A 23971-nucleotide genomic window follows, 5' to 3' on the forward strand; every position below is an offset into this window, starting at 1 on the left:
AAGAAAAGTGCCAGGATAAATTTAACACATTTCAATGAATCCAGTTGAAAAATAAAAAAATTGTTACAAGAATTAAAATTGGATATGACTTTTTGGCTGAAGTAAACAAGAAGCCCAGATATAATGTTCTTATTCCAAGGCAACTTATGTTAGTTTACAACTTAGCAACCTTTCACACTACAGTATTTAAAAGGATGATAGCAACACAGAACATGTGTTTTTATAGAAAGAGGTCATTATTCCAGGGAAGTATAAAACATAATGTGTAAAGAGCATGTGTTTATTAAAAGCTTCTAGTTTTTAACTGTTTCACTGGTAAAATTTACTGCAGAAAGAGGAACTCTCCTAGCTAAGAGTGGTTTAAATTAAAGGGGAAATAAACACAAAGCGTATCTGTGCAATATTTCCTGCCAATGCACTTACATTACTTTTAGCCCATTTCCCATTGGAGAATTAAGAGCTGAATGCATAGATCCTAATGAAAAGATGTAAAAAAAACTGATTTAAAGCTTCTGGAACTCTGTAGAAGAATAATGATTTGTGAAGAAATATTCCCATATTTCCAATAAATATATGATGAAAACTGCTTTACAAAATGAATAGGTTTATATATATATATATATATATAATATATGTATATATATTATATATATATATAAAACAAACAAACAAAAACATTTATAATTTAAAAATGGATGTCCAGACCAAACAAAACCCAAGTGGATCAACTTTTCCAAATTAACCATATTCAATGAATTCATGTTCATTATTGATCTAGGCACTGCCATCATCTTATCTTGTTACTCATATTTACTTACGAGTGCTTTGGGGATGATGGCTCTTTCTGCAGATTGGTAAAGCAGTTCTCATTCACTCTACAAAGCTAGACTTCTGTTACTGTTCATTCTCCATATTTATCATGATTAAATCATCTGTTTGCAACTTTGTTTTATTGCTACTACAAGCACATCTGCAGGCTTTACAGCTCCCGCTTGACTCCTTCTTAATGCACCATTTCTTGACTGCCATTTATGTAATAAAACTTTATTTTAACTTGGTTTAATCTCTCTAGTCTTTGTTGTTGTTTGTTTTTGACATCTGTTTCAGGCATCTCGTCTTTGCTTAGTGAAGTACGGATTGCCTTATTCTTTTCTGCAATTTTAAATTTCTGTTAAATACTTAGATTCTCTGTAAAGTCAAATCCTATTTTTAATATATGACAATATATACAATTAAAATACATATAGTATTTCCAAAGGTTAAACCATCTCATGGAACTGTAAACAATGTTTTAAATCATATATTGCACCAGAAAACAGAAGCAATCTTCAGACCCTTCTTGTAAAATGATATGATTTTATTAATCAACTTATTTACTTATTTTTTTTTTTTTTTTCCTGTAGAACACTACTAAAACCACAGTTCCCTTGCTGTTATTACCTAAGAAAGTTTAGCATTGTTTCCCTGCTACAGAGACTTAAGGTTTTGATTTTATATTGCCATTTGGGTGCAATCATTTCTAAAAATCATTTACTTTCAATGTTATGTCAGAACAGTGTCAGCTGCTAGAATCTCCAGCAAGTGACTACTCACTAGATACAGTTTTACAATGCAAGATATGTAAATACAGAAAAAATAAGATTTGGGGAAAACTATATTAATACTCCCCAATTACTTCTGAATCTATTTGAAACAGCAGGCAGATCAATGACAAATTGATGCCTGTTGTCTTTTTGTTCACTCTTGCAATGTCTGTATGCAAATCCTTGAAAAGAGTGACAAGAAAACCTGGGAAATTCAGTTAGTATTTTTTTCAGAAAATCAGAGAAATTTGACTTTAGAAACAGATGTGGATTCTATCTCTTGATGATTCTGGAAGCAAAAAACATGTATTTTTCAAGTGTAGTGCCTTTTTTAGAATTAAATTTTTAGCTTTCTCCTCCCTTGCCAGGAAAAGTCCCACTTTTTAAGACTGCCTAACACAGAAAAGAAGACAAACTAAGCTGCCATTTCATTTCTGCTTATGCAGTATAGTTCTGCACTTTACCCTGCACACTAGAAAACTATTTGGCAGTAACATCATAGGAAAAAAAAAAAAAAACAACAAAAAAACACTTTCACATTTTTTACACAAATGTATAAATATTCTTTTGTAAGGCTAACTCTTGCTCAGTTTTAATGGATCAAATAATGTATTATCTTTTTGACATACATGCATTATTTCCCAAGCAAAATCATGTCTTTTGGCAATGTTTTAATTATAAAATATCTGACTATACATTAAATAGCATGTAGTAGTTCTTTTAACGATCTATTCAAAATATGTGATTTTGATATAAAAAATTAAGACTTTTTTGTTTCAGTTACTTTTTTTTTTTTTTTTTTTTTTTTTTTTAAATCTGTGTTCACCTGTAAATTGCAGAGGCTGGATAAGATCCTGTGTCGTAACTAACCCTCACTCTACCACGGTACAGCTCTACTGCTATGTGATCTTTATCGCCTTTGTAGAGAAGGATCCCACTGTCTTCATCCGTGGCAATCTAATTAAAAGAAAGAAACACTTAGAAAGAACTAAAAATATTAAATCAAAATGCTGTAGCAAGTGAATTTCTGAATTTACTACTATAGCCTATTACTTTACTGTAAAATTCTTCCTTCATTGACAACATGACAAAATTCTTTCTGTTCCAATCAATAAGCCCATCTACTTCAGTATGATAGAGTTATTCTATTATTTTTATATATTTTTAGCTCAAACTGTGAAAAGCTGTTTAAGTGAGCCAATACATTTTGGGTATTTTTCCACACTATGAGAGATCATTTACACCATTTTCCAGATCAGAATCTGCAACAGAAATAATCTTACCTGCAGAGTGATATTGGTCTGGGGGCGTATCTTAGCTGAAGGAATTTGTAGATAGGATTCTTTGTTGACAAAATTTATACTGATCAGTTTTTCACATTTTTCACCCTGGTAGCCTGATAAACACTGGCAGATTGGTTCACTCTCTTTTATAATACACTGGGCTCCATTTTGGCATTCATAGTTATCACAAGGACTGGTGCGAGGTAAAACCATTGGCGGTGAAAACTCACAAAACAAGCCACTAAATACAAATAGAAAAATCAGTATTTCAAAAAAATAAAATGTGACTTTTAGAAAGACATACATGTTTTTATTGTCTTCAGATCTTCCTCACCTGTATCCTTCTGGGCAAATACATGTATACCCATTAACTGCATCAGTACACTGTGCTCCGTTTTTACATTTGTTGTCCTGGCAGTCATCAAAGTCAATATCGCAATGTTCACCTATGTATCCAGGTGTGCAGTCACATCTGTGAAACAGGAAAGCAGGTTGGATAACACAGTGCCTCTTAATAACAGTGTGTTTATGACAAAGATAAGGACCTACTGAATTGTTTAAAACTTGAGGAAAAAAAATCATTGCTGTGACTTTGTATATAAAAACTATGTAGCTTAATCATGTTATTATTTGGAGAGTCTACAGTGCATGGAATCCAGGTTTGCCAGTTACACATGCTTACTCATTATCTGACATTATATCAAATAATTTGTGTCTTAAAATCTAGAGAGCCCTCATGAATCATTTTGACAGTTCTTGGAATTTATGAGTAATGCAGAAAGTTAAGGGATGTGGTAAGTGGCTGTGAACACTAAAAATAATCAGTTATGTTTAGTTGCTGAAACTGAGAAAAATAATCCAAAGTTTCTATTATACTGATGGATATTTCCTTTGTCAACTGAGCAACTAGGATTGGGCCAATGATTCATTTATTCAGTTTATAGGTTATTCATAGCTTCGCCCCTCCCCTCCCCCCCCCCCCCCCCAAAAAAAAAAAAAGCTCAACCAGACCGATAGCTGCATGGTTAGTGAACTAACGGTAAGTCTCAAAACACACCCTAACCCTTCCCTGAGACCCAAATCCCCACTGGACTGGAAATTTCACATTATCAAAATAGTGTGTAAATTTTTTTTTTTGCTATTATTATTATTTTACTCATGCAACTCTCACTGTTAATGTTAATGGCATTCCTGCAAGGAATTCTCATGTTAGATTGAGTGAATGCTCAGAACTCTGTGAAAAATGAATGGAAAAGATTACTAATTCATACATTCACATGCTCTTCTTTTTATTAAGATGTATGTGATTGATTTCATTAGACTCTGTGATTCCCTTCTTGATGTTGTTTCTTCTTGTATCTAAGAGTTGCTCTAAAGAGCAGAGTCATTTCAAATAGCTGTGTAATGTTAAATTAAGTACTTCAATAAAATATGTCCCAATTTTTATTCAGCAAATATGAATAAGAAAATGGAATGAGAATATAAGGCACGCTATTAAAAAGCTAAGTGAGATACATGCTTGAAGCTAATGCATGTGTTAGCTTCTGATTTAAAATCTCAGAAAGTGAGATTTTAAAGATGGAAAATTAATGAACTGGGCAGTCAAGTATAACATACCAAACTAGGCTTATTGAAATGACATGAAGATAATAAACATAACACAGACAAATTTAAATCCAATAAGTTTTTTATTTTCCAGTTTAAAACTATCAACTTCATTTCATTTTCATATGAATATTTGATATAATTGAATATTTTTTGCCACATTTTAATAACACATTGTTTCATAAGTAGTTGAAATGATTATCAATCCTAGATAAGCTGATTCTGGGACAAGAACATAATGTGCATAAAACGTGCGAAAGCTGCAGGTTTCCTAAATTTATTAACCTAAAGCCTATTAAAAACACTTTTAAGTATGTGTACTAATTAATTATAAGGATATGGTATAATTACAGATTAGTTTTCTTGGGAATTAACTTTATTTTATATCTTTCAGTGTACCTTCCTAATAACCTCTTTCACAATTAATTCTCAGAAAGCAGTATAATAATTCCACTTCAGTTAAATGTAATTATTTTCCTATTGGCTAAGCTACTACAAAAGTTTTGTATAGACAGTTACATAGACTAACCACTCTATATTTTGTTCCTCTTTAAATTCTGACTGAAATTAGAACTGTTAAGGATCTTTTAATTCCATAAACATATTTAAGATAATAATGTAGATCTACCTGAAAATAAATGGGTCTATACTACCACAATATTTGATTATAATTGAAATCGGTATTTTGACAATAGAACTTATTTCCACTAAAAGAAAAGAAGTTGAACAGGATAAATAAATAGAAATTTAGACTCAGCTAGACCATGACAATATTTTAAACTTACTTGTAACCTTTGGGTGTCAATATACACTTTGAGTCATGTTGGCAAGGATTCAGGTTTTGAGCACAGAAATCTAGTTTCTCCTCACAGAGCTCACCTGAAATGTAACGTATGTTGTCAACTCAGTGAAAACACCACAGTGACCTGAAAATAATTGTATTTTAAAAGTAACTGCTATGATTTTTTTTTTGTTAACACTAAAAAAATACATACCTCATGATATAATGAATAAATTTCACACAGAAATATTGATTTGTACTGTAAGTTGTTACTGTTAATACAACTGTCTGACAATATAATTCCAATTACCCAGCAATGAAAACTTGCTTTCTACTTTTTCCTAATTGACACTCCAATATATCACAATAATCTGTTGTCATAATATGTCATAATATACCCGTTCTGTGAAAAAAAAAAGAAAAATAATTCCCTGCTGTTAGAAGCTTAACATGGGCTGGGTAATCTATACAATATTTTAATATGGTTAAAATAGGATCTCATTGCAACTTTTTGAAAAGTAAACACTTATAGATACGTAAACAGATAACTAATGTCTTGTTCCCTAACTAATCAGAAGATACCATGAATAATGTCCTGGTTTACCACTGGTTTGTAAAAGAAGTATAATTATTCTAGCATCCATAAGAAGAATATTTTAAACCCTATACCTGATGAATTTAGAGACTCGTATTGGGACCTAATACTATGGAAGGAGCAGGGTTGCTCCTTGTTATTTGTCAAGTGAGTAAAGAAATTGAACTGTGCACCAAAATGAGGAAGAAAAGAGCAGAAGATAGCAGATGTCTTCAGTGCTCAAGTCAAACTTTAATTCAGGAAGAACAATACTTAGCAATCCTCAGTTTTACCCAGCTAAGTGTGGTGCTGGCCAGCAGCGTAGCTAGATCACAGCATGTTTAAGGCCACCTGCCCCAACCCTCTGCTCAAGCACAGCCATCCATAGCAGGCTACCCAGGACCATGTTCAGGCAGCTTCTGAAGATCTCCAAGGAGGAGACTCCACAGCCTCTCTGGGCAACTTGTGCCAGTGCTCTGTCACCTGCACACCACAGAAGTGCTGCCTGATGCTTAGACAGAAACTCCCATGTTCCAGTTCGTGCCCACTGACTCTTGTCTGGGCAGTGGCCACCAATGAAAAGTGCCCGAATGAGCAATCAATATCTGCTGGAAGGCAGTACAGTACTGAGGATGAGGACAGCATCATCATGAGTGCAGTGTAGGAAAGAAGAAAGGCAGACCACTTAGGGACACATCTTGGGTAGAATCACAAACAGGTGGATTGGAAAAAGGCAGAAAGGTATAGGATAATAACATCAAAATGGAGTTTTAGAGCAGGAATACGAATTAAGATATCTTCCAAAATACATATGCACGTATATGTGTATGAACCAGCTCATCAGCTACTACTGTCATTAAGCAATAAGGTTTCTAACATCTTAAAGTGCTCCTTGTCAATTTCTCAGAGTGCTTAGCACAACACAAACTACCCTCTGTCTTACATGGGCTTCTCTGGCATCACAGAAGTACACATAATAATAAACTGAAAGCAACAGTAGATGGTTAAATGCCTATTTTTCTTGTCTTTTTTTTTTTTTTTTTCCCCTGGGGTTGGGGGGTGAGGAGGGGAAGCTTCAACTGATCCTCCCTAGAAAGCTGTCATTTCCACAGCAAGCATACTTACATACCATTGTTTAAGACTACACACTATCATGACTACTCAAGACCTCACATATTATTTCCAGAACTTATTTCTTAGGATATGTAAAATTTATTTCAAACAATAGAAAAATAAATAAAATTTAGAGTTGAGGAACAGTCCCCATTAGCAGCAATGACAGAGAAAAAGGCAAAACTGAACAAGAGCTAAGATGGTTAAACAAGAGCATAAAAACACATCATTAATATATATGTTGAAGTTCTATAAGGCATGGAACCTCACAATAACATGGAACATGGATAAAAAAAGAAAAACTGCTACAAAATTGCATCACAGCCCTCCAGCAGGGAAAAAAAAAACAAAAACAAAAACAAAAACAAACAAATAAATAAATAAGATCCAAACTGGTTCCACTGGTTCCATACAAAGGTTTAAAAAACAAGAATAACAAGAACAAAAAAAAATATAGCACCTTACCAATTTGCAAGTAGAGTATTTCCCATACAAAACTAAATAAGCTTTGAATTAACATAAGACAATGGTATTCAAGCACAGGCTATTTAGCAGACCTTGGGAAAGCTGTCAATGTGATAGTAAATATATTTAGGAAATTGAATGAAGATCAAATACAGGCCACTGAAGATGACTAATACACAGGATTTAAATTCTATCCTCAAAGCCTCTTCAAAATCTCTATGGACTTACTAGTCTTGAAGCGTGAAACTGTTATGGCTAGGTCAGCGCACAAAGAATCCTGAAATACCAGGGATTCTTAGCATCCCATGATATATCAAACAAAAAACAGATCCGTTTCTCTTTTCAAAGGGTTTTGTTTGAAGTAACTCTTCACATAGCCTTTAGTCAATTTGTAGAACTTGTTGCAGTGGCTAAAAGCCACTTAAAGGCCACCAATATTTCAGAGTGAGATATTGTTGAATATGGGATAGAGAATTCATATTTTCAATAACATGCAGTGGAACAAGCAAAAAAGCACTTTTTTATGTGCACACACACATATACATATATATGACAACTCAATTACAAATAATAAAAAAGTATGTTTGTTCAGTACTTATAAGACTAAGACAAAAACCTTTCTAAACATTCCCAAGATTATTAATCCTAATAGTATACCACAGACCTTCCAATATGACACACTGAGCCCATCTTTCCAGAAGGGCTGCAGGTGTCCTGTCTCTGTAGGCACAATAAGAGGTCAGTGGAAAAAAAATAAATACTTTTTCAGAAGACAAATCAGGACTGGTGTTATAGAAGCAAGCAATCTACTGTCAACTTCACTGAATTGGCATTGATTTTGGTACAAAGAGAAACTGGGCCATGGCTTAGATAACTATAGACTTCTGAAGTTTCTTGAAGACTTCTAAGTGAGCAGTGTCTAAGCATGTCCACTTTTTATTTTTTTTATCCAGATACTTATAACATAATTTCTTAGAGTACACTGCATTTTAGTAGTCATGAATTGATGGTGTTGATGTCTTCAGAACTACAGTGAAAGTTGAATTACCTCATGAAAAGTTCAGGGATGCTTGAAAAGTCTTAATTTCCAAGTCATAGTTGGGAATCCTGCGTATAGGTTGAGAGTAAAACTAGACATTTAGGATTTAAAAATGCTTACAGTTTTGAAAAGTATCCAATTCAAATTGTAAAATCAATGTTACACCACCAGACCTACTGCAGCCAAATGGTGTGAAAATATCATCAGATGCTTTTGAAATTATGGTCAGATTTTGGTTTGAGTAGTCTGTGGAAACCTTCTACTATATAAAGGAGGATTAGAAAAACAAAACTTGTCTTAAAAAGACAGGGCTTTACGTACTGTGATAGAGTAAAAGGAAGGAAAGTATCTCTGCATTTGGCAATTGTACATAGTGTGAAATAAATTAGAATAATATTGCAGGGAGCTTTCAATTAAACAGTTAGCAACCAGACTAGGAAAGGAAACTGGAATCAATGAAAGGACATGGTAAACATGGCATTCCTTCCATGCGGTGAAGATGTAGTGAAAGGAGAATGTTCAAAGGCCTGTGAACAAAAAGGTCAATTTTACAGGAAGTACAAACTCTTTCATTATAAAGAAACAGTAGAATTCATGACAGACTTGCACAAAGAATCAATAAAATGAAAAAAAAAACCACTAAGATGGAATCCAAAGAATTTACATCAGATATTGAACTTCTCCATGAGAATATAAGTAAGAAGAGCACCCTCCCCCTCCCCCACCCCAAAAAAACCACCCACAAACAAACAAACAAAACTAAAACACCACTAGTTCTTAATTTATAGTGTTAATATATTTATCTTCTGAGTGGAGCTTTTCTGTAATGAAAACATAACTGTTTGAGGAAAAGTAAATAGAAAAAGTAAGTAGAAATACATGACATGGAATCTGAATCACTGAATAATAGCTTCCTCATAAAGTAACATCTTTTAGCATATTGAATAACCAATGTATTATTCAGAATTTAACTGAGACAAAGGTGAAGACGAGAAAATAATTTTGTTGAAATGAAGAGAGTGATGAAAGTGAAAAGCTCACTGAAGGAAATACCAGGTTTATCTAGTTATGCTTCTTGGCCTTACTGGAAGGAAATGTCAGAGAGTTCTCTGATTTTAAAAAAACATGACATGTTTTTAAAACCATTCTACAAAATAATGTAAAACAATTGCGAAAAAAAGTCTTAGGTCAAGGAAGCTTACTACCAATGTTATACTCATAACAATACCAAGCCTGTTGTAACTGAGCTTGGCTAAGTAACCATGTTTTTGAAGATGACGATGGGAACATTATTGTACGCAGAAAAAAAAAAAAAAAAAGCAACAGACTAGTTTGTTTAAAAATAATCAGTACATAAGTGTCAAAAAAAAAAAAGTTCCAAAACTTAATTAGAAACAGTTGTAACTGTTTTCATGAGATATCTGAAAAGCTATGGAGTCTGCTTTCTGGTACGTAGTAGCACTAAAACCAGTGGAACTGTGTCATCGACGTAGTCTGAATGAAGACCCTCCAACACCAAAACTGGAATATTTGCTGAGATTTTACCACTAGATATAGATGATGTTTCAGATTTAAACAGTCAGACAGCACTATTCAATATTGATAATGTGTTGTGTGCAACCAAAGATATAAGTTGCTAGATTCAGAGGTTAGTTTTTGTTTCCTCTGCATATGTTAATACACTTATGATTTGATGAGATTATAAATCGTAGAAAAAAATAACTTTGGATTTTCCAATATATAAAGACATATAGTATAACAAATGATAAAGAACAATGCAATGATATGAAAAATGATTTACATCATTGCTATTTTGCTAGTTGGGCAATAAATTTAAAATATAATTATATAAAGGAATGTGACCCAGTATATTTCTGAATGAAGAGAAGAGCTCTAAGACAAATGAACATGGGCTGCTGAATATTACAGCACATTGAAAATTACAGACAAGCTTACTGAAGAAACAAGCATAAAATCACCAGTGTATTAGCAAAACTGAGTATGATATTAGAATATAAATTAGAGAAATGATTCAAAAGAAAGAATGGTCAATTTTAATCATCATAATCAGTTTTTTGCTAGAATACTTATTAATTGCTCCAAAACTAAAATACATACTGTAGAATTATGGGTAATTACTAGCACAGCAGGATATTTACACAGTAAATATGTGTACATATTTAACTGTTCCAGCTTCTGAACTTGCCTGCCATAAATTGTGAGTTAACTTCTGCAGTCTGTTTTATAAGCTAGGTATTATAGTCCAAGTGTTTGATTTGGTGTCTCTGTTAATTACTTCTGACTGAAATAGTTAACAGACTGTGGGAATGGTTAGGAAACATTATTGCTACTTAACAAAATATATACAGAAATTTCTGCATTTTTATGAAGTCTTCGGTTTAGCAAACAGTAGACAACAAAGTATTTAAAGTACTGAGCTCACTATTCACAAAAGACAAAAATATCTACTCTACAAGGGATAATGTAGCTTATTTTTTTTCACAGCTACAGAAGGATGAAGTTTATAATATTTAACTTTTTTTTTTTTTTTTTAATTGGAAAATATTTTTGGAACTTAATTTTAAAGTAAAATTCTAAATGTGATTCATTGCTAGACTTTTCCTGACTTTTACCATTGATTACTTCTGTTCAGCTAAGTCTCATGTTTGTAGATATGCAAGATGGGGCTTATTATTTTAACATTTTAAATTATTTTGCATTTATGCTGTTTGGCAGAAAAAAACAAAAAACTTTAGGCAAATAAGCTTTAAGACGCTAAAGGAAAACAGAACGATGGATCATCTGCTCCAGTGGGGTGATTGGACTAGATGATCTTTCAAGGTCCCTTCCATTCCCTAGCGTTCTGTGATTCTATGATCATAGACTAGAATCACTAATGGCAGTGATCAAACTATCAAACAATCTAAGCAAGTGGCTTAGATTGCCAAGGATGTATACTCCCTCTTCATGAAAATGCAGCCAGAATATTTTAATATACTTCAAATGACTGTACTATTATATATTATGAGCTTGACTATTAATCTTCATGAAACAGAAAATTTTACATGTGATGAAAAGCAGGGGTTGCAAAGGTATTGTTTTATTTTTAGAAGTTGTAACGTTAATGTGCAATTCTTACAAGACTAAGGGTTATGATCCTGATCTAATAAAATAATTAGAATTTTAATCAAGTTTTATATGGTATGATTTGCATTTTATTTGCATGTTTAAACTTTAGGCAGGTACTTATCTGGTTACCAACTGAATTGAAAATGGTAACTTAGCTCCTTACTGTAGCAGCTAGAAGGCCATGTAATGAAGTTTTGAAAGATATGAAACTAGAATTTACATCTGTGTCTAAGGCTTGCCTAAACTGAGATGATTACTTAAAATAATCCTGTTTTCCTACAACTGTCACAATTCAAAAGATGTATGCCATGATAAAACTGAGTGATCCTTCAAGCAAGTTATAGACCGATAATTGACTTTCATGTTCAGCTGGCAAGAAAATACAAGCATTTATCACACACATCTGCTTAACTTTGATGCTGAACTTAGTTCATATCTCTGAGTAATTTGTTTGTGAGAAATGTATTCTTGATAAAATCAGTAATTTTAACATGTTATAGTTCACACTTGTGTCATACATTTACAATGACTACAGTTCTGTTTAGGACTCATGGCCTTTCTACCTTTTATCACATTGTAAAGACATGCAAAATACAAGCAAGCCAAATTATACACAAATAACATCTGATTCAACTTGAAATTGGGACTTGAGTCTTTCCACAGTAGCATCTTCAGTTTACTTTCCATTTAAAAAGCCATTTTTTCATGGACATAGGAAATAAGGTTGGGTTTTTGTTTGTTTCATTTACAAAAGAAAATCCTAAAATGTTTCAGTTTACACTGCTGGAAATCAGTGACAAAGCAAATTTTATCCATAAGTCACTGATGTCGAACAAGTTATTGTAATCTGCTTGGCTGATTTACGATTAAGCATACAAATATATTTGCAAGTATAACAAAGAACTCAGTTCTTATATTTCTCTAAACTGAGCTTTCACTTCTTCTAGTTTTCCTCGCGTTAAATACTTTTTATATAATCAAACAGTTTCAATACAGGGACAGTAACAGAACACTATAGACATAAAAACTTAGGAAGTGACAAGGGGGAAAGAAAAAGGGGGGGGGCTACGTTTTTTGTCCAAATAACAACAGTAAAAGGCAAATAGAGGAACATGTCTAAATTGAATACAACCTTAACCATGGAACACCTACAGTTGGAATTACTTTCTGGAAATGTCTGTTTCACTCCATCAGTTGCAGAGGGTGTTTAGACTCTGAATTTAAGTTGTAAGAATAATTCTCCAGATGTCTAAAATAACCAAAATTGATGGTATACTTGCAGATTTGCTCAACATGCTGTTTAGTGGTTAATGAGAAAGATTTTTCATTACTAGTGAAATATCATATTGTTTTATAGACAGCACAATAGGTTTATCAAATTAACTTGATAGCAAATACACTACAAGATACCTTGACTCATTTGTTTTCAGAACTATACAGTTAGTTGTAGAAGTATAAATAACTTTATATAAATATAACTTTATATATATATTGTTACGGATAATGTTATTTTTCAGATTGAATAAACCAGCTTGTACAGAAGATACTTTAACTCTGTTAGTGAAATAGGTGTTAGGCAGAAACTTTTAAAACTAAAAAGATCATGAAAAAGATCATGAACATCCAAAGTTAGTGTCATAAAAATTTCCACCATTACTTTTCCTATAGAATAGTCTGAGCTTAATGTGTTCATTTCAAATATTTTAGATATTTATGGCAAAAAAATCACAGATATGATAAGAAAGGGGATTGCCATTTTATACTCCAGAAAAATTTCTAGTACCATCATCTAATGAAGAAATTACAGAAAAACAGTGCTATATAATACAGAATACATTAGAATGGAACCAAGGTATGTTTTAAAAATAATGAGACTAAAGATTTCAGAAGATCACCATGTAAACCTTTTTGTTAGTCCTATCAGGATGCACAAATTTCTAATATATCTGGAAAAAAAAAAAAAAAGACAGTGAAAGTAGTGTTAAAGTACTCCTGCACAGCGATCTGTAGCTTAAACAAGATTCTTTTGACATCTATTCACAGCTAGATCAAGGTGCCTGATTTGAGGATTTGTAGTGAGCTTTCTAAATGATACCTATATACGATTCATTTGATCTTATTTAAGAACTGAAATCCATGCACCTTTAAGGAAAGGAAAGTGAAAAAAAAAACAAAGTAAGTGAAAATAGGCTTAAAAGACAACTGACCTTTTTCCACTTCATTCAGATTAGCAGCTTGCAGTGACAAAGACAGAAGAGACAAGAGACTTTTTACATTGTAATACAACAGCATAGCACATTAAGCTAATGCACAACTATAGCAGCAAGAGAGGTTGATATAGCAAAATGAAGCAAGCTTCAGAGTCTCACCTACAGCAGAGCAAAAGAAACAGAAAAGGTAAGAAGTACATGCCACTGGTGGCATAGGAAAGGTTTTACTTTTGGATCGGTTAGATCTGTGATCTAATGACTGATGGCAATGAACAAGAGAAATGATCATCTGTAATCTATAGAATGTACATAAAATGACCTGATGTTTACTAGACTGAGTTTAAAATAAAGAAGATGATAATGTTAAGAGAATAGCAGAGTTAAAGAGTGCAGGACATAGTGATGCATTTTAAATGTTTTATTTCTCAAGGTTTCATCAGACAGTCTGAATGTCTGATGATTGCATTTATTTCCTGTTACTTCACAGTTCCAATCTGTGATCTTAAGAAAGCTCACAGTATCATGCAAATACCTTTCTTGTCTTTCCACCTGTAACTGTGGATTCCCAGTTCTTAAGCAATAACATAAGCTAATAGGCTTTTATATATCTCTCTCTATATATATACGTACTATATATATATATACACATAGATATTAAAATCAACAATGCTTAATTGAGAAGTGTCAATTTTCACTAGATTTTTATAAAAGGAAAAAATTAAAGGTTTGGTTTTGCACTATAACATTCCCTATAACTTTTTTTTTGTTTGTTTTGTATTTTTTTACATGTATTTCCAGAGGTGAGATTCCAGTAATTCTTCTACATAAAATTAAAACTTTAAATAACAATGATTTACAATTCATACCAACAAGTTCCAACTGACTTCTTTCATATATTATGCTGTGTGAAATATAAAGCATGTTTGTAGATAACCATTTACTCAAAAAAAAAAAAAAAAAATAGTTCTGGGCTGGTGCACTTCCACATCCAGTGTATATGTTCTGTGACATCTTGAACATAAACAATTCAACGTATGTCCAATAAAATTAAAAGAGAATTGTCTATGGTGGTATTTTTCAGTTATATACACTGTCCAAGCCTCCAGCACCTTACAGCCCATGGACTTTCTGAGCTAGAGATACCTTTGTATTTAAAAATACATGTATTTTTTAATCTGCTGAATATATAGACAGTTTTCCTGACGTTTAGTTTATTTTTGCCCAGCTAGTACAGGAATTCATCAAGTGAAAAATACCTTCCATAAAAACAAAACAAAAAAACACACCACATTAGCAATATGCAAATCTGGCTTTAACCTGTAAGAACAGATACCAAGATCTAAATGCTTATAAAGTTCCTCATGAAAAATCACTGTATCTATACTTGTCAGGGATTTTGTTACTTATCTTTGAAACCAAGCTATTGGCTAGATAAAAAAATGTTACAAATAATTTGGTATCTCATATACACTAGCGGCAACTGTAAGATTACTTTGTATTCTGAACACTACCATTTCTAGAACCCAATGTGTCCAGACCACTGTCAGTTTAGCTCTTAACGCTCCAAGTTATTTAATTACTATGCAAGATCAGGGATTACAGGTGTAAAGACCAGCTTAATGTTTTACATTTTCTCCTTACAATTTATCTGGGTTAAAACTAACTTAAGATCTCACACCTTGTGACTATCTTCAGATGCTTTGTAAGACAGTGTACTGTAGAATTCTGCACTGTATCCTGTAGAATGAAAAAAATGAAATTTTGCTACAACTTATGTCCAATTTATCTATGAAATGAGGCTCTGGTCTTGCATGTGTGTCTGTTTTTGGTAAGGTGTTAGAACAATCTAATGAGATAGTGTAAAATCTCAACAGTTTTTGAGAACAAAACAGCTAAACTTACTGATTACCAATAGATAGTTTTGTTTTATTTTTGAGCTGGTGAGAAGATTCTCACCTATTCGCATGACTTACTGATTTCAGTAACGATTATGACTAGGCATCGAATCTCTAAAAGCAAATCTGTTTTTCTACAAGGATTACTGTTAGGAAACAAGAACACTTGCCATATAAACTCATAGCATTTTCCCTTTAGAGTTAGGCACAAACTGTTCTACAGCAACAGCAGGCTCCTCAAAGAAAAGTAATCGCCACTTCCTCAGTGACGAGTCAAATTAAAAAATACACTTTCTTGTATTTTAACTAAAAACAAAAAACAAAACTGCAATACATCAAGTTAAATATTTTACAAATCCTTATGCTTCCCTTTTTGGTCTAACCATATATATATATATATATATATATGTATATATATATATAAATGCTACAATTGAAGTTTCAATTGTAAATGTAAACCACACATTTCAATTACAATACTACAGAAATACAAGAAGCACACTTAATCAAAATTTTAGGCTAGCACACATAAACCACATAAACATAAATTTTGTATCCACTCATGGGTATTTAAGGCAAAGCAGTCCTTCCCATGGGATATTGTGAATACAACAAGCTATTGGCCCTAGCAGTCCAAATGCACCTAGAGCGATGTCAAAAATGAAGAAACAGGTAACAGGCCAAAAAAACTGCGAAGCTGCTGAGGAGAAATGGACGTGCAAATGAACTGTCTGCTATTTAATAAGTACATGAAACGTCCTAGCATGATATCACCAAACAGGAAGACTCAGCTGGTGTGACTGGTTTGCTCTCTACCATCCTACACAGCAGAGTATCCAATCCTTTTTAAAGGAGATGGCAACTGAATCTCGGGAATCTGAAGCTTGACTCAGACATGGCTAAAATATTAATAATCCGAGAAATAACAAACATCTAACACTACTTATTGAAGCTGTTACCTGTTATTTTTTTCTAAGGCTTGAATTGTCAGTTGCTTCTAGGTATTAATGTAACAGTACCTGCCAAATGAGTATGGTTAAGCAGAAGGTTATGTCTAATTTTCCAGATGTGGACCACCCAGTTATTCTTATGTATCTTATTCTGTCGACTTAACCTTTTAACCTGTATTGCTTTAGGTATTGTGGCTCATTCTGCATGAAGAAATTTTTTCCAAACATTTACTCAGAATAAGAACTGCACAAATACATATATTAGATTATGAAGATGCATTTCTCTTACCGATGTTCTATCATTTTCACTCACTGTGGGTTTCCAAGATTTAAATACTGACTTTAAATTTGAATGCCCTAAATCATTTGGGTAATCCAGTAGGTTGCAGAACTAATGATGAAAATACCTTGGATTAAAAAGGTGCTAATTTTGTTTTGCAACAAATGAAATTACTTCATGAGTTCACCTCTCCTCAGAGTCATCCAATGCTCAAATGTAGCATTCCCTGAGGACATTAAAAAGCTTATCTGACAGCCAAAATAGGATTAATTATAGTTACTATATAGGATGACTAGCTATATCTAATTCCTAGGTTATGGAGGATTTTACTTTTCTTTGTCATGTATTTCAAATCATGGTTTTGTGAATGGAAGCTCTGAATTCTTCTAGTGGTTCACTAGCTGACAGAAAATAGATTTCTAGAAAAACTGAACAACAGATCAACAGAAACAATAGATCTTAATTCTTGTTCTCCAGTGTTCCTGTTGTAATAGTTCCTAATTCTCAGAGATTGTGAAAATAATCAAAAGAGACCCCATTTCAAAGAAAGAAAGGGTAATGCTTTGGCCTGGCTGCCAATTGATAGAAATGAACAATTTTGCACACTCTAATAATGCTATTTTCTTGTGTGCTAGAGCAGAAAGCATCACAATCTGCATTAATCTTTCTACAGGAGGGCAGGACAGCATCTAGGGATGCCAAATCCAGTTTCCTACTGGCACAGATGGATACTTTTTTGCCCTGGTAGCAGCTTGGACAATATAAAGCAAAAGAAGAATATTTTTCAGATTTCAACAACTAGGGAGATTCTTCACTGGACTGGTTGGTTTAGGTAAACAGATGTAAGGGACACATTTTGAAAGAACTTTTAAATATCAAAATGTAATTTCAAAACAGAGGAATTAACGAATGGGTGTAAAGTCTACTTTCGACTACAAGCCTTACTGAAGAAAAATATCGAGGGAAACTTGACTTCAAACCAATTGTAGAATGACCACTAATTCATCTGCAAACTGAAAAACATGACTGTTTCTCTATTAGGAATTCTTGAATTACCTGTACATCTCTTTATACTCTTACCTGTATATTCAGGTGGACAGAGGCAAGTATAGTTATTGATTCCATCCACACAAGTAGAATTATTTTCGCAGTCATTGTCTTCACAGTCATCAACATTTATTTCGCAGTTTTCACCTTCAAATCCATCTGCGCAAGTGCACCTGTAAAACAGAAAATAAAACCAACCACACGAACTTTTTAGCTGGGGAGACCAGACAAGAAATACTGTAATTAATACATACATTAATTCATAATCACTATCCTCTCTAAAGGAAAATGGATGATATAATATTAAAAAAACATATAACAAACATTACCAAAATATTTTAACATGTTAATTTACAGAAAAAAGCAACAATAACAATTTGTGCCATTATTTTTAGTTAAAGGAGCTTAAATTTCATAACTGGGCACTCCTTTAGAAACACCTGTTACATTATAAAATGAGATTATATTTCTTTTATTTATTTTTGTTATTTTAAACACATGGAAAATTTAATTTAAACACATGGACAATTAAATGCACCATCATAAAGCTCTGTTTAAAGTTCCAAGTATTAATGTATTTACATGTATTAATGCAAAAACAAAGACTATATAAACTCTTCAAAGCTGTAACTTTTATTTTGCTTTTACATATGTTTATGCAAAACAAATATATAAAAAGGTAGTAAATGTAAAAGGTCACTCAAATATGACCATGAATACATTTACATGCAATTTGCAGTATCTATAACTCCTGCAACTTTGATTATAAGATTGCTTTAATTTTCAAAATATGTAGTATTTAAACAAGTAAAATAAAAAGGTCAAATTCTGAGATGTGATTGTCACTTTAAATTCTAGAGGCATAATATTGAGATGTATATGCTTAATTTTTAATAGAAAACTAATCTTTGGGCAGAATTTAGAATAAAAAATAAGAATAATGTCTTAATGAATTGCAGGATAATGAATTGTTTCTTTCTGAAGTGTCATTTTTAACAAGCTTGAGGTGTAGATTATTAAATGACTAATAATTTCACAGAAGAATGCTAAAGAACTTTATTTCATAATTCATGAAGTACATCTGGAGTAATTGTACTGTGTGATTAAATAACTCAAGATTAAAAACGCTCACAGCATGTTTATCTGCTGGCATAGTGAGTTTCAAATGAATCATTAATTTTCTGTTTCACTGGGATTTACATTTTATCATTTACATGCTGTCTGTTGAAGTAATACACACAACAACAGATGAATTGTGAGATTTTTTTCAGCAGGGATCTAGCCAGCTATTAATTAGCATAATGGAGTCAATACTATGTTGTCTTGACCTGATAAGCCTCAACTAATCACAATCATTTGTTGTTTTTAACAGTTTCAGAGCTTTAGCTTTCCATGGACAGTAACATGTTCTGAAAACTTGAGAAGCACTGAAAACCTGATTTTGTGGTGCAATTAACAAAGAGAACCCAAAGATTAACACCGAAGTTATTTCATATACTATAAGAGTCAACAGATTTCCATTCTGATATTACAATTAAAAACAATTTACCAAAACCCATCTTTTTCTCCTTCTTTCAGATGACAAGTTCCACCATGGTTGCATGGGTTACTGATGCAGGCATGAATAGGAATATCACAATCTTGACCCTATGCAGGGAACAAGGACATCATTTAAGAAAATACAGACTCTAGTGGAGTAAATTAAAACTCCTTGTAAATGTTAAAAAGGAGAGGCTTACATTTCAGTAGTATTTTTTTCCTCTTCATTCACCTACCTTGAAACCATATGGGCAAGTACATCTATAGAAGTCAACTGGATCATTGTTGCAGGTTCCATCATTTTTACATGGATTCGATAAACAGGGGTTACACTTTGCAAGAATATTAACATCCACGGGCCCTTAAAAATACAAATGTGATAGTCATAAACGAACTAACACTGATTTATACTTGACAGGATATATTTTTGCATTGCTCTAATTTTTAAAACAACGTTTGTATTTTAGACTGTGGTATTTCTACATGAATTGACTGTCCATAATTCCTCTAACGTGCCCAAATACATTTGTGGTTTAATTTTGTTCACTTGATTTTTAATTATCATTTTTAAAAAAGTAAAAAGCTGACCTAAAAGTGATTCCTATATCCCCATTATCTGAAATCTGCACAGTTTTGATCCATGATAATTACCTTTCCTTTTTATTTAATGAAAAATACAATTTCAGCTTTTGTCCCTTTAGTGGGTAAAAATTGCCTATGAGAAAAAGAGCTATAGCAGTTTCTAATCCCTCCCTTGGTGGTATTACTGAGAACACAATTTTTAATGTTTTTGTGTTTTTTTTTTTTTTTTTAATTGTTTGTTTCAGGATCACATAGGACTAACGGCAAAAATGAACTGGCAGAATTACCTGTAAATTGGTCTAATGTCTGTGAACTACAATGTTTTGAACTATAATGTGAACTATAACTGTATTGTTCAAGCTATCTCACCATAAGTAGGTCTGTATTGCAGCTTGCTCTGTTACGAAGTCAGCCCAGTTCTTTACATTGCTGCATTAGTTGAGCCTCAAAATAGCCATAGACTATACCATGAATCTATGTGCAAATGAGGACTGCCATCAATGCCTGTGGTCATGTTTCTTATATTAATGATTATAACAACAGAATTTAGAAATGAATAATGACAAAATCTAAAGTTTCACAAGCCAGACAGAGCTGTGACTGAGATCTTTAGCGTATGTAAATCTTATCCCTATAATATAAATATTTATTAGACATTTATTTATTTTTCATTGCTTTACAATTGTAATTTTTTTTCCCACATTGAATTTTCAAATTAAAAACCATCAAGTATTGTTGTTTTTTTGTTGTTTTTTTTTTTTTTTTTGTCAGACAACCAAAGAAATCACTAATTATTTGTCTAAATTTAGAAATCACCTGCTTATAATAATGCTTCCTTATGTTTTATGAAAATTGAAAGATTGATTACTGTAAAACAAAACAGGGTTGAATTGGCCAAATGCCTATTAAGAGAATGAACACACCTTCTCTACTACTTCCGGCTTTATTGCCTGATGACATTATTGCCTCCAGCTTATTTTCATATTTAACCAATGGAAAAAAAATCTATACTTATCTACAGATAATTTGTAAATTTCAAAAGAATAAACAGTGGTTTCTCCAGTGACAGACACACAAACACACACACAAAAAACTTCTCAGACCTACTGGTGGTGGAACTGCCTGATTGCTCTCATCAAAATGAGCCAGACTGCAATGTTTTTCAAACCAACAGGTCACTGTTACTAAGGTATGGTGGGTTTTGTTTTGTTTTGTCTTTATTCTCTTAACTTTCTTATTTTTTTTTCTTTGAAAATTAAACTCAGATAAGTCATTGAAAAGGAGCTGGCATGGAAGGAAGCCATATGATTATAAAGATACAGTAGGGATGCTGGGAATAGGCTGACAAATTTTTCTTTTTATCTGCAGTTGCTGGTATCCATCTGTGTCACAGTTTGCAAGCAAATGCAAGGAGATGAACACGGTAATTTGTGACAATTGCCAAAGTCACCATCTGTATGGATCATTGACTATTCTTGTCTTCATTACCTTATTTTGAAAGAAAAATCTATAGTTGATTATAATTTGTTAAAGCAGCAAACAGTAAAGGTAGGTGAGTTGAAACAAAAACCACAGAATTGACATACAGAAAGTCTTGCCTATTTACTGTAGACTATTTATGGTTATTGATAGATTGTATTAAAACGTTCAGTGAAAAATATATGGAGTGAGAAGCACATACCTAAAAGAAGATAAATTGTAACACTGTTCTGTAGCCTTAAAGTCTCTGCTTCCTTGTCTCAACTGATTAGGGTGAACATTATGGCCTCATTTCTACTTTTTATTAAATAAACTGACAATTATTTGGCATGAAATAAAAAAATATTCAGTAACAGGTTATTTTCCTGTATGGATTAGCAATCTAAATTTCACTTCTGAAAAAGAGCCAGCAAATGCGAACACAATTCCCAGCAAGATAGTAAACAACACTGCTCTGATTTTGTATCATAAGCATTTATTTCAAATTATTAAGTATGGAGGATCATTTTTCAGCTATAAGATAAAAAAAAAAGTTTTAGATTTTTTTTTTTTTTTACTCAAGTCTAATGAAAAGGAAGTTCTGGAACCTATTCTAATTTTCACTATATCATTCCTTCACTTATCTGCTTGCATGTGTTAAAAGACCTGCATATGAAAAGAAAGTATTCTGTATGAAATAGAATACCCTATTTTTAACTATTAACACTGCAGAAATATATATATATCCTTGAATAAGCCATAACTGAAAAAAAAGAAACTTAAAATAAAAGCAAAATAAACACTGTTCTTTCATAAAGAGTGAAAAACCAAATGCATATTATTTTATTGATAAATATACACATACACTCATTTATTTGTCTAATATTTTTGAAGAAAAGCATAATATAAACTCTCCCAAGACCAGATCCTAGCAAAACCTTTGCAATGAAAACTTGAAATCCTGACTTTTTATGACTCAGGAGCCCCTATTTGCTCTTGCAAATGGCCTCAAAATCAGTATCTGCAGAGTCACTTATATCACAACTGCTAATGACACTGATTTCAGTACAATGCAGTGGCAATGATCATTTCAACTGCATTTTTCAGACCCTAAATCTATACTTTTAAAATACAAACCTTTTTATACAACTATGTTAAATGATATATCATGAAGAGTCAGTTCTAAATTCATCAAAGGGAGAAACAAACAGGAAACATGCATGTCTTAGGAAAGAAGTCTGTCTGAGGTTCACAAAAGGAAGGTCAGAAGGTTTGTTCTTAAACATATCACCCATTCCATCACTTACAACCTTACCTGGTATCAGAAAACCACAAGGCCCTGGAATCTCTAGAAGCAGGGCATGGATGGTAAAGGAGTAAAAGATTGAGAATCTGTTAGAGGCCACATTAAAAAAAAAAAAAAAAAAAAAAAGCCCATAAACCTAGAAAAAACATCTGCAAGGAGAAAACACTAAGATGGTTCCTGGAGGAAAGTAGTTCATAAAGTTTCATAAATTAAATTTATGGAATTTTATAACTGAGACTTCATTTTAAAATGCTCATTTTCACAGGAAACTATTTTTATGTGATTCAAATTCAAGCACCAATTTCACTTTGAACTGAATCCAGAGGTACTGATAGGAGGGAATTACACATTTTGCCTGTTAGTCTGTACGCAATAGCAGAAAATAAACAGATATATATCTGTTAAAAAAAAAAAAAAAAGTCAACTATTTCTTAATAGGAATATAGCATCTTTCTAATTCCTATTCAGCCAGTTCTCTAATGTTTTCATAAATTACTTGGACACAAGACCTTAAGGTATACTAAGTTTGCAGACAGCACTAAATTGGGAGGACCTGTTGGCTCTGTCACGGGTAGAGATGCCTTGCAGAGAGATCTTGACAATTAGAGGGCTGGGCAATCATCAACGATATGAAGTTTAAGAAGAGTTAAGTGCTGGATTCTACACCTGAGAAGGGGTAAACCTGGCTATACGTACAAACTGAGGGACGAGAGGCTTGAGAGAGCCTCACAATCTGGGGATTTTGGTTAAGAGCAAGTTGACTATGAGTCAACAGTATGTCCTGGTAGCCAAAGGGCCAACCGTATCCTGGTGTGGATCAGACATGGCATTGCTAGCTGGTTGAAGGAAGGGATTGTTCCGCTCTGCTCTGGTGTGGGCTCACCTCAAATACGATGTGAATTTTAAGGCACAACAATATAAGAAAAACTAGCAGTAGGTCCAAAGGAGGGCTACAAAGATGAAGGGTTTAAAGGGGAAGATGTATAAGGAGTGGCTGAGGTCCTTTGGTTTGTTCAGCTCAGAGCAGAGCAGGCTGAGGGGAAGCCTCATGGCGGCCTGCAGCTCCCTCACGAGGGGAGTCGAGGGACAGGCTCTAAGCTCTGCTCTCTAGGGACTGCAACAGGACCCAAGG

At 32.9% G+C, this 23971-nt stretch overlaps 1 protein-coding gene across 2 annotated transcripts in view; it reads right to left on the minus strand.

The window, feature by feature from the left end:
- SLIT2 (slit guidance ligand 2) overlaps nucleotides 1–23971 on the minus strand; it is a 256422-nt gene that overhangs the window by 15814 nt on the left and 216637 nt on the right. For both annotated transcript variants that reach the window (XM_084285499.1, XM_084285500.1), the window contains 7 exons: nucleotides 19730–19854; nucleotides 19504–19601; nucleotides 17988–18127; nucleotides 5257–5350; nucleotides 3201–3338; nucleotides 2867–3107; nucleotides 2410–2540 (listed from right to left, as the gene is read on the minus strand). In XM_084285499.1, coding sequence (XP_084141625.1) covers nucleotides 2410–2540; nucleotides 2867–3107; nucleotides 3201–3338; nucleotides 5257–5350; nucleotides 17988–18127; nucleotides 19504–19601; nucleotides 19730–19854 — 967 coding nt within the window. The remainder of the gene's footprint in view (nucleotides 1–2409; nucleotides 2541–2866; nucleotides 3108–3200; nucleotides 3339–5256; nucleotides 5351–17987; nucleotides 18128–19503; nucleotides 19602–19729; nucleotides 19855–23971) is intronic.

This window comes from Netta rufina (genome assembly GCF_964035555.1).
Source record: "Netta rufina genome assembly, chromosome: 4".
Lineage (NCBI taxonomy): Eukaryota > Metazoa > Chordata > Aves > Anseriformes > Anatidae > Netta > Netta rufina.